This window comes from Castanea sativa, chromosome 7 (assembly GCF_040712315.1).
Source record: "Castanea sativa cultivar Marrone di Chiusa Pesio chromosome 7, ASM4071231v1".
NCBI lineage: Eukaryota > Viridiplantae > Streptophyta > Magnoliopsida > Fagales > Fagaceae > Castanea > Castanea sativa.
In genome coordinates this window covers 2,035,432-2,047,767 of record NC_134019.1, presented here as the reverse complement: position 1 = coordinate 2,047,767, position 12,336 = coordinate 2,035,432, and the positions used below count along the sequence as shown (strand labels likewise).

The 12,336-nt window shown below is 36.6% G+C and overlaps 1 protein-coding gene across 1 annotated transcript; it reads left to right on the top strand.

Moving 5' to 3' along the window:
* The first annotated feature begins 443 nt into the window (after nucleotides 1-443).
* LOC142642279 (pollen receptor-like kinase 3) lies at nucleotides 444-2,638 on the top strand. The gene is made up of 2 exons (XM_075816624.1): nucleotides 444-1,950; nucleotides 2,070-2,638. The coding sequence occupies exons 1-2, from the start codon at nucleotides 444-446 to the stop codon at nucleotides 2,636-2,638; spliced, it is 2,076 nt and encodes a 691-aa protein (XP_075672739.1).
* Nucleotides 2,639-12,336: the final 9,698 nt, after the last annotated feature.

Below are 12,336 nucleotides of genomic sequence, written 5' to 3'. Positions count from 1 at the left end.
TTGGTTCAGATGAAAGATAGACCTATTATTCTTGGATAACATATCCACTTGTTTTAATTTTAGGAAAAGTTAGTAATGGAACTCTAGGCTGTGTCCACAGTTTTTTGTACCAGGTTTAGAAAATGCATGCCATTCTATATAGATGGACCGTCCAAATAAAAAGGTGAGCTTGAAGAGACAGAAAATAAATCCCATGCTGTTTGTAAAAATTGATGGAGTAATCCGAAAATGGAGTTTAGTCTGCCACTTCATTAACGAATGAAACTGACTAGGTCAACATAAAATTTTGCACATCTCTCTCTCTTCCTCTCAACCCCACACTAAATCTACAGGCCTTCTCAAAGCCTCTCTTTTCCAGAAGTCCCTAGCTAGCTATCTATTCTTAGAGAGTTTTAACGTAAATCTGGCACTTCCCTACCTATTCACCAAATTCCTTCTCATCAATGCAACTCACACCTCACACCCAACATGACACACTTCCCTCCCAAACCCAAACCCAAACTCAAACTCAACAACAGAACGAAAAAAGGTACACCAAACAAAAAAAACTCAGAGCAGAACCTCACATTAGTCCTCTCTCCTCCGAACAGCGGCTGGTTTCTACCGGGACTTGCCTCATTTCCAGGCCAGCAATGGCCGCTGTTCGTGTTCTCCTTCTCTTCCTTCTCCTCCTCCACCTCCCTCCTCTCTCTTTTTCCTTATCCGAAAACGAGGCTCTTCTCAAGCTCAAACAATCCTTCACCCATGCAGACAAGTTAAGTTCATGGCTTCCTGACTCCTCTCCTTGCTCAGCCAAGTGGGTTGGAATTATTTGCTTTAATGGCATTGTCACAGGCCTTCATCTCACAGGTTTAGACATCTCCGGGAAGATAGACATTGAAGCTTTAAATGCACTTCATGGCCTTCGAACTATCAGTTTGATTAACAACTCCTTCTCAGGTCCAATCCCTGATTTTCACAGGGTTGGTGCTTTGAAGTCTCTCTTATTAACAGGAAACCAGTTCTCCGGTGAAATACCGAAAGATTTCTTTACACATATTACTTCTTTGAAGAAGTTTTGGATTTCTTATAACCAATTCAATGGTACCATACCTGAATCTGTGACACAACTATCCCATCTCATAGAACTCCACCTTGAGCACAACCATTTTTCAGGACCTATCCCTCCTATGAATATACCTACCTTGAAACAACTCGATTTGTCCAATAACAAGTTGGAAGGTGAAATCCCTGAGAGCTTGTCCATTTTTAGTGTGGACACGTTTAAAGGAAATGAAGGCCTCTGTGGGAAGCCGCTGGACAAGGTTTGCATAGGCAATAATAATAATAATAATGATACTAATACTAATGTTTCTAATCAAGTACCACCTCAAAAAAAGACCAACAACTTGGTGGTGATTGTGGTGGTTGGCATTGCAGTGCTTGTTTTTGTCACATTTGCATATTTCACTTGCAAGCAGCGCAGTGAGGAGGAGGACCACTTTGGTGTGCTCGGTAGAGAAAAAGTGCCAGACTCTGTCTCTGTGGTTGAAGTGCATGTGCCAAGTTCTACTTCTCACCGCAGCAGGGCATCAGAGACGAGCCGGAAAGGCAGCTCGAGAAAGGGTTCAACCCATGGAAAGAATGGGATGTCTGATCTTGTAATGCTGAATGATGACAGGGGTGCATTTGGGTTGCAGGATTTGATGAGGGCCGCGGCGGAGGTGTTAGGGAATGGCGGGTTGGGGTCTGCCTATAAGGCTGTGATGGCCACTGGGTTGTCCGTGGTGGTGAAGAGGTTGAGGGAGATGAATAGATTACAGAAAGACGGGTTTGATGCCGAGATGAGGCGGTTTGGAAGACTAAGGCACCGGAATATCTTGACGCCTTTGGCTTACCATTTTCGAAGAGAGGAGAAGCTGTTGGTGTCTGAATACATTCCTAAAGGCAGCCTGTTGTATGTCTTACATGGTATGTATTTATGACCTTGATCTCCATTGCCATCTTAAGCCTCTTCTCTGCATGCAGGCTCTATTTGAAATATATGAATTTTATGATTCAGATTCAAAACATGTTATTGACTTATGCAGGTGATCGTGGAATTTCTCATGCTGAGCTGAATTGGCCTATTCGTCTGAAGATTATCCAGGGAATGGCACGTGGAATGGGGTTCCTCCATAATGAATTTTCTTCTTATGAGTTGCCTCATGGAAATCTCAAGTCCAGCAATGTTCTTCTAGGTGATGATTATGAGCCACTCCTAAGTGACTATGGCTTTCATCCACTAATCAACACACCCAATGCCGTGCAATCAATGTTTGCCTATAAAGCCCCTGAATTCATACACTACCAAGAAGTCTCTCCCAAGTCAGATGTTTATTGCCTTGGAATTGTCATTCTTGAAATCCTTACTGGCAAATTCCCCTCTCAATATCTTAGCAATGGCAAGGGTGGGATTGATGTTGTGCAATGGGTTCTAACCTCAATGTATGAAAGGAGAGAGGATGAATTGATCGATCCGGAGCTATTGAGCTATACTAATTCGCGCAATCAGATTATGCAACTCCTCCGAATTGGGGCTGCTTGCACTGAAAGTAATCCTGAGCAACGGCTCGACATGAGGGAAGCCATTAGGAGGATAGAAGAGGTACAAATTTAAGGCATGCCATGCTGTGACAATGTACTAGTTCAATACATTTTGGCTTAATTTGTTAGGAAAAAGGGGTAGAAGAGGTTGCCAACATCATCTTAAAACCGTGCTTCAACTTCAACGTTCATGACTCATTATTTTGCGAGCTAGCTCGTTCCTTCAAGACTAGAGAGAGCTTTGAAGACCAGTTCGGGTAATGGATCTATATGGTGATAGATCTGTCTTTGGCACTTCATTACTACCCAGTGAAAAGGTTGTGCATAGCATTTCACATTCTCACATTTTAAACTAGCCAATTAGGGGAAAAAAACAGATACCAAAAATTTGAAAATGCTAAGCTGGAGCTGTAGTGATGTTTTTTTTTTAAAAACCTTTTGAATAGAGCACGATGTCAACTCCTACAGAGTAATCTTAACATTTTTTTTTTGGGTGCAATGTGGGTTGGCTTTGTGCATTCCTTTCAAAATGCAGGGTGCGTTGTGCTTGCCATTCCTTTAAATGAAAAATCTTCAGAGACGCTCACTTAATTCTGATGGATTTTGGTGAAGCTAGTTAGTGGTAAGTTGGGGCATGACTTAAATTTGAAAGATGACAAAATGGTTTCCACAACAGCGTTAATTGCTTCATTATTTGCAGGTTTTTGATCTCCTTTGTTGATAAATCTAGGTACTGCTTTTTTCCTGTTGGACTTTTGTAAAGTGTCTTAATGAAAATTGCTCATTAAAGTTTCAATCTTTTCAAGAATTTTTTTATTTATATTAGACTACACATACATACACGTCTCTAAGGGTTATAATCCTACTTTATATCATCCTGAAAAGTTGTTGCATTTCTGTTGATAATATCTATGGGAATGCAAAGATGTTCATGACACATCAAGAGTTATCTTACATTTTTTCTTTTGAAGGAAAGAAAAGAGAAGTCTTAATTCCAATTCTCCAATCCTATTTCTTTCTTTCAAAACAACGTCTATCAGTGACATTATCAAGCATAGATAATTTTAATCCAAGAAACCTTGTTCATGACATGAGCCTCCGAATGGGATTAGACAATGAGGGAAGCATTATTACCCAATGTGGCAAACGTTGTTTGAGACCAACACCAAGTACATCAAACATTGACTATGCCGAGAATTGAAGCTTCTTAAACATTTCACATGAGAATGTGATTATCTTCAAGAATTTTATGTTGCAGATTCATATAGGAGTAGGACGTGTATTTGGTTTACGAACTTATGGATAGGGAAGTTCATCCAATCAATCGAAAGTCCTTGTGGCCGCTTTCCAATGATGATCATTACAATGAGCAAATATTTTATATTTTGGGTAAAAAGTTCTCTCAACTCGTAGTAGTTGTATGCTTAATTTTTATTCTTCCAGCTAGTCTTTCCATTAGGTTTGTACTAATTTGGTAACCAAATTTGCGTGTCCATTTCTTAGTATGCAAATCGATACCATTTGCTCAAGTTCACTAGTGTATCTTGACATGTCTAATAACACGACATGGTCCCTTCATATGGAAATAGGTCACTTGACAAATCAAACGAACTTGCATAGGTGGTCTCCTTACAAAGTTTGATTCCATCTGTGAGATACCAATGCAAGGAGTCTGCAGAAAATAAAAGTCTAGTGTTTTTTTACCCAATAAAGACTTCATTAGAATACCATTATCAGAAACAACATGTATCAAAGTACTCGTGAAAACCCTATAATCTAGTTTCCTTGAAGAAGTTTAACCCATTTGACTCTGATAATCTCAAAAGGTCAGGTTTGTTTCTATCCACAAGCTAAAATGAAATACTCCACTGACTTATAGAAACAGCTTTCATGAAGCTCTCAGTTTAGTTTTGTGTGCTGAAAGATGACACGATTACTATGCAACCAAGAGTCCAAATGGCAATAGGAAATACAACTGTGTGCAAGCCAAAGCAATAGACACGGCACAGAGAATTGAAAGTTTTAGACCTCTCTTGGATCTAACTAGCACATTGGTGTGCAAGCCAAGGCAATAGAAAAACATTATTCTGGTATAGTTTCAAATTTTCACAGTCGAGCACCATGAAAATTGCCCTTAGTTACCTGATCCTGGCTATTTGCAAGCTTATTAGCACTCAATTCAATAATTCCCATTGGTTGCATAAGCCTAACAAGGGGAGTCTTCCCCATGAGCCCCCAATTAAATAGGTGTAGATTTGATGACTCACTTCAAGAAGCAAGGCAAAGGAAATCAAGTCAAGATTCCACCCTCACCCTATCAAGGACCAAAAAAACTTGGAGCAGTGATGGTTACCTGCCATGTGTATTGGACACACAATGTCAAGTCAATTGAAATTGTATTTAAAAATACGATTTCAGTTAAAATTGTGACACCATTTCATAATTATAACTAAAATTGTGTTTTTAAAACACAATTTTAGAGTAAAAGTGTACTTAAGTATTCAATAAGGAGTGTGTAACAAGATTTATCCATAAACTTGTCTCTCCTTTATTTAAGGCTACATTTAGTTTGAGCGAAAATAGGGAGGATAGAAAATAGGAGAGATTTGAGTAATGCTAGAGATACAAGTTTTTTTACAAACTACTACAAGGTAAGTGGTTATTGATAAATAAAAAAGTGATGTTAGTGGTAAAATAGTTTGTAATTGTAGCATTACTCAAGAGATCTTGCATGGAAAGAGTGTTTGGTTGGAGTGATTTGGGGGTGAGAAAATGGTGGGATCCAACTGTTTTCTCATCGAGCCCATCATTTTTCAGCCTCCCAAATTGGAGAGAAAAATGGGAAGGAGAAGTGGTTTGGTGAAAATGACTTATCTACCCCTTCCCTCCCCAAAGTAAATTCAACCTTAAAACACCATCTTTTTTTTTATTTCTTTTTTTTTTCCTCTTTTTCTTTGCTACTTAAAACTTTTTATTTCCTAGATTCTTTGGTGTCACGTTGAACTTTATTTTTAATAATTTTTTTCAGGGATCTTTGCTACTCACGTTTAAACTTTTCTTTTCTTTTTTTATTTTCTTTTTATTTTCTAAGTTTTTTGCTCCTTATCCATTTTATGTTGAACCATTTTTGCTTTTAATTTTTCCTTAATAAAATATTTATATAAAAAAGTTATGTAATAGGGACATGAGAGTAAATTTATATAAATTCTATTTTCTATTCTCCACTTTTACACTCTCTGACTAGACACAAATGAGGAAAATTAAAATCTCTTTTATCTCCTCACTTTTCTATTCCCTCCTCATTTTCTATCCTCTCATCTTTGACAACTGAGCCATCTGTCAAACAAAAACCTAACGTTATAATAACTCACTATAGCCTAGCACAAGCCTCAATTAAGCTTTGCCAAGAGAGCCAAATTCTTTGCCTTGTCTATTGAATCCCCAATCCCCCTCATTTTTAGGTAATTAATAAGTTTATTCGATCCCACAAGATGCATTTTACAGTACTCCTCACTAGATCCCCTAATGAAGTTCCAATCCAATCCATCAAATTAAATAATTATTTCATGCACGTGACATATCACCCGGCATAAATATCTATTTGCGACACTTATTGTTCTATTCTTTGTATTCTTTCTAGCTATGCAAACTTGCAAAGTACAATGTATATAGAGAATATTGTAGTCAAATAAGTGTAGATAAGCCTTTGGTTTATAACTGGTAAAATTTGTAGATGTCCATTTGTTGACACCCAAAAATTGAAGGAATAGCCCAAGCATAGAGAACTAAAACATGGGACTCGCATGAAGTTGAAGGATCCATGGTCCATAATGATGCTCTTGCAAAAGAGGAAGGGGTACTAAAATAAAATGGGGCCGAAGCCTAAAGTTAAAAGGAAGAAGCCTTGAATTGACATCTATGGTTGACACCTAGGCCGGTGTAATGCTTCAATTGACATCCCATCATACATTTGGTGAGCTCCAACTTGCCAAAGAAGATATAAGATCACGCACAATATATAAGATATAGGAGTGTATTATGTGCAGTATAATTTGTCTCGCTCTCTCTTAAAAGTTACCATAATTTTTGAGTGAAATTGTAGTGTGCTTTTATGTTAGAACTCCTTTCATTCTCCTTGTGTGTGTTAGAACTCCTTTCATTCTCCCTTGTGCGTGTGTTTGTTTCTCAAAAAAAATCATGACCACTGTTAGGAACATTTTTCAAATAAGAAAAACCTTTCATTTCCTTGCATAAAATAAAAGGCGGGGTTTATTGAGGGGGAATCCATACCTATAGGCCCATAATAGTGGTAGGATGGACCATTAAGTCTAAAAGCACAATTTTGATACTAATTTGGACCCAACTTTTGATCATGGTAATCTTGCATGATGATTATAAGCATCACCTCTTAGGAAGTCTACTGTAGGCTCTGTGGCTATTGCCATTAACTGGGTGTTTAGGCAAAACAAAGAGAGCCTTACCGACCATAAGGGTCTTGACTGACTTGGGTGGTCTTACTTTGTTGGAGGATTGCCCAACATTGGCTTGACTATAACTTGAATTAAAATTTAAAAAAAGTGTAACAGTATAATGTAAACTAATAATTGTCTGAAAAATAATAAATGAGACTTTATTATGCTCGTTAGGCTATTTCCCCGAATATATTAATTATGTGATTAATTTTGAAACATTTTTGTTATGCAACCATTTTTAGAACTCAAGTTCTACAAAGAAAATCATGAGATAATATATATTTTTAAGTTTATAATGGAACTCAAGTTTTAGAAACTTGAATTTTTTACATGATAAAAATGTTTTAAAATCAGCCATAACTCGCACATTGTTGTGCAAGCCAAGGCAATAGAAAAACATTATTCTGAGGTATAGTTTCAAATTTTCACAATCGAGAGCACCATGAAAATTGCCCTTAGTTACCTGATCCTGGCTATTTGCAAGCTTATTAGCACTCAATTCAAAAATTCCCACTTGTTGCATAAGCCTAACAAGGGGAGTCTTCCCCATGAGCCCCCAATTAAATAGGTGTAGATTTGATGACTCACTTCAAGAAGCAAGGCAAAGGAAATCAAGTCAAGATTCCAGCCTCACCCTATCAAGGACCAAAAAAGACTTGGAGCAGTGATAGTTACACGCCGTGTGTATTGGACACACAATGTCAAGTCAGTTGAAATTGTATTTTAAAAATACAATTTCAGTTAAAATTGTGACACCATTTCATAATTATAACTAAAATTGTGTTTTCAAAACACAATTTCAGGGTGAAAGTGTACTTAAGTATACAATAAGGAGTGTACAACAAGATTTATCCATAAACTTGTCTCTCATTTATTTAAGGCTACATTTAGTTTCAGTGAAAATAGAGAGGATTGAAGATACGAGAGATTTGAGTAATGCTAGAGATACGAGTTTTTTTACAAAAGGTGAATGATTATTGATAAATAAAAAGGTGATGTTAATGGTAAAATAGTTTGTGGTTATAACATTACTCAAAAGATTTTGACTGGAAATGGTGTTTGGTTAGAGTGATTCTGGGGGTGAGAAAATGGTGGGATCCAACTATTTTCACACCGAGCCCATCATTTTTCAGCCCCCCGAATTGGAGAGAAAATGGGAAGAAGAAGTGGTTTGGTAAAAATAACTTATCTACCCCTTCCCCTCCCCAAAGTAAATTCAACGTTAAAACACCGTCTTTTTTTTTTCTCTTTTTCTTTGCTTAAAGCTTTTTTTTTTCCTAGATTCTTTGGTGTCACGTTGAACTTTTTTTTTTAATAATTTTTTTCAAGGATCTTTGCTACTCACGTTTAAACCTTTTTTTTTTTGCTCCTTAACCATTATGTTGAACCATTTTTGCTTTTAATTTTTCCTTAATAAAATATTTATATAAAAAAAGTTATGTAATAGGGGCATGAGAGTAAAATTATACAAATTCTATTTTCTATTCTCTACTTTTCCACTCTTTAACTTGACACAAATGAGGGAAATTAAAATCTCTTTTATCTCCTCACTTTTCTATTCTCTCAAAATTTTCTATCCTTTCATCTTCGACAACTGGGCCATCTGTCAAACAAAAACCTAACGTTATAACAACTCACTATAGCCTAGCATAATCCTCAATTAAGCTTTGCCAGGAGAGCCAAATTCTTTGCCTTGTCTATTGAATCCCCAATCCCCCCTCATTTTTAGGTAATTAATAAGTTTATTCGATCCCACAAAATGCATTTTACAATGCTCCTCACTAGATCCCCTAATGAAGTTCCTATCTAATCCATCAAATTAAATAATTATTTCATGCACGTGACATATCACCCTTGCATAAATATCTATTAGCGACACTTAGGGCTCGTTTGGTTTGGACATGACTCAGTTTTCATAACTCATAAATCAAACTCAAAACCTATAACTCATAACTCAGTTTCCACTTTCTTTCAAAAACTCCAAAAATCTTGTTTGGCAACATAACCCAATCACATAACTCAAAATTTAAGCCTACTTTTTGCCAAAATGGTAGAGCCCACCCACTGACACTACACTGTTCGCTTATGGTTGGTACCCGCGTGGGGATTTCTCTTACCTCTCGCAAGACATTTTCTCCCAGTGTAGCACGCCCAGTCCAGAACAATTTGACTTTTGTTGAGGGTAAAATTTTGATGTTCCCAAATAAAATATGGGGTAGCCAAGTCGAAACTCAACAATGGGCCCTTGAAATAAAGCCCAAAGGCTTTCGGTGTTATGTAAGTCCGCCCAAGCAAGAGATGGAGGCTGCACCCTAACAAGAAGACAACAATAAAGCACAATAAACATGTTATGGTTGTTAGTTTGTTATATTATTAGTCATTTTTGCAGTGTCATAATTCAAATCAGTCCTCCAGCAGTAAATGTGAAATTACACTTAAAAGTCCAAAAGTTAACGATTAAATAAATTTATGAAGGTATTCAGTCTTGGGGGTCCTTATGTATCTCGGTTAGGGGAATTTATAGTACTTTTAGCCATCATTACATCAATGTTAGGGAAAAATTCAATTGTTACAAATACATTATATCCTTCATCATAATAATAATAATAAACAAGGATTAAAGGCTCCATAGTTACAAATAAAAGAGGAAAAATAGGATGGGATGAAGGGAGAGAAAGATCTCCAGCTCAGTGCAGCAAGTATTAAACTAAGATTTTGGTGAGTGTATAATTATAAGGCATGAATGAGGTGAATGTGGGCTATTTTGAGTGAGTGAGATGGGATTAACACCAAGATCAAGGCTTTTTGTGAGTGGTCTGTTTATGACTAGTTGAGAGACATTTATGGGTTGTGTTTGTGTGAAAAAGGGAAGAGAACATCTGAGATTAGATGAGTGTGGGCTAAGGATGAGGAGTGGTGAGCTTGAGGGAGGTTAAACCATGAGCAAGATAGCAAATAAACCCAGAATTTTAGAGAGGGTAGCTGCTGTGTTTGTGGGCTGAGTGCTTATGCTTTTATAATGGAGTTTAGAGAAGCATTAATTAACAAGAATCCAAAAAAAAACGTAGGCCTGATTCAGGGGAGCAAGACAGTTGAAGTAATAACTTGGATTTGGCCTAAAAATGAGAGATTTGCTTTTGGGGCTGTTTTGCTTCTTTGAGCAATGTCACACATGGGTAGTATTTGGGGTAATCTTGTATTAAATGCTAAACTTGCTGAGATTGTGTTCAGCCAATGGGATTAAGGCAAGTATTAAGGAAGAATTCTAGTATTGCAATTGAGATTTGGATCCTAGGAAGTAGAATTCAATACCCCAAGCCAGGTATCAAAGTTTTAGTCTACTTCAAAGGGTTCCGCTGGAGATCCCTTTATGCCCTCCAAACCACATGTTCCCAATTTTTCCCCTTTAGGATTCATGGGCTTGGCACATGAATCATGTCTTGAATGTTTTTGACACTTGTAGCGTCAATTTGTTGAAGTTTGGATAATTTGGTTTCAGCTCCCCTTCTGCTGGAGGTGCAGTCTTGAGGAAGATGATGGAGTCTCATCATCCTTTAGACTTCAGTTGATATGACAGCCCTTGGGCACTGTTCACGTCAGGTAGAGGGTGGCAGAAAACTGATGGAACAACCCCTAGTTCATCCTCAAAGGCTTGGTTCTCTTGTAGGGGCCTCTAGTTGTTTCTTTGGTTAGGGATGAATAATAGCTGGTTGCCCTCTCTCAAGCCTCTTACTGGGGACTTTTTTGGGCTGGAACTTTGCTCCATTTCAGCGCTTTTAGTTGGGCCACATGGCCCTTTCTTTGCTTGGGCTTGTTCCTTACTCCATGAGATTCTTGATCCGACAAAATGAGCATTAAAGACATGCTTTGCCATGAGTTTTTTATTCCTCATGGGTTTTAGTTGTTAGTAGAAATAAAATGAATTCATGGGCTTTAATAAATATTTATGATAGATTTTGGGTATTAATTTCCATGGGCTTTAAATAACAACTTGTATAATTTCTGCTATAGATTACTTTGTAAATAATATTTTCTTTGGGGCTTTTTAAATAATGACCTCCAATATTTTTCTTGAGAATAATATTTATCATGAGTTTTAAATAAGTATGGTAACAACCACTATGATGGAATAATGTGATGTCCTCATGAGTTTCTCTATAGATAATCATAATGGACATGTAGGATGAATAATTACCATGAGTTTTGGTAATAAATATTATGAATGTTGTGATGTAAGATAGCTAGGGAACATTAGTTTATAACATGAAATAAATAAATGTCATGGGTCTAATAATAACTTTCCATGGGCTTTTATAAGATGATTGCCATGGGTTTTGAGAATAGATAATTCATAAATTCCATGAGCTTGTAATATTATAGTAATAGGTTTAAGAATCTAAAACATTGTTCATTATTGGACTTTTAAGTGAAATAATTATAGTATTTTGCCAATTATTAATAACCTTGGGCTTTTGATAGAATAGTGCCAAGTAGTTAGCTTGGGCTTTTAATAGTGCTAATGAAAATTGAGCATTGATGTTACCAATGAGAATTGAGTTTTAAATATTGCCCGCGAGAACTGGGTTTTGATATTGCCAATGAGAATTGGGCTTTGATGTTGCCAATGAGAACTGGGTTTTGGATATTGCCATGAGTTTAAATTATGGGCATTGATCATGGATTTGAATTCCATTGATAAAATTGTTTTGCTATGGACTTGAATTATGGGTTTTTTGAATATTACCAAGCATAAGTATTCTTAGGCTTTAAATAGAATGTGATGTGTGTATTGGGTTCATAGGGCCGGTTTTGGGCTTAACTAAATAATGATAATAAAATTGGATAAAATATGAGTTTTTGGGCTTTTGTGATAGTTTATATCATGACCCAATTTAGATAATGAGATATGAAATATTTGTGATTAATGGAATAATAGAGCAAAAATATTTGGGAAAACCCAATAACTTGTTAATGGTATAAACAGGTGGTACTCAAATAGAATTAGGTGTAAAAAAAAAGTACCCTAACAACTTTCAAGAACAAATACCATTTCTTATGTCAAAGACCCACACAAAACAGCTCTAAAGCTAACCTCAACTAAGCAAAAACAACATTCAACTTCCCAAGACCAAAAATCAAAGTTCCAAAATCCGATATTCAAACAGACCCAACAGAAAAGCTTCCCATTTTTTTATACATGATCATCAAAATAGTGACTATAATAACATAGATGCAATCAAAACAATCAAAGTGATAATCAAAACATGAATTCAGCTAATTACCATGGACTGCTAACGGT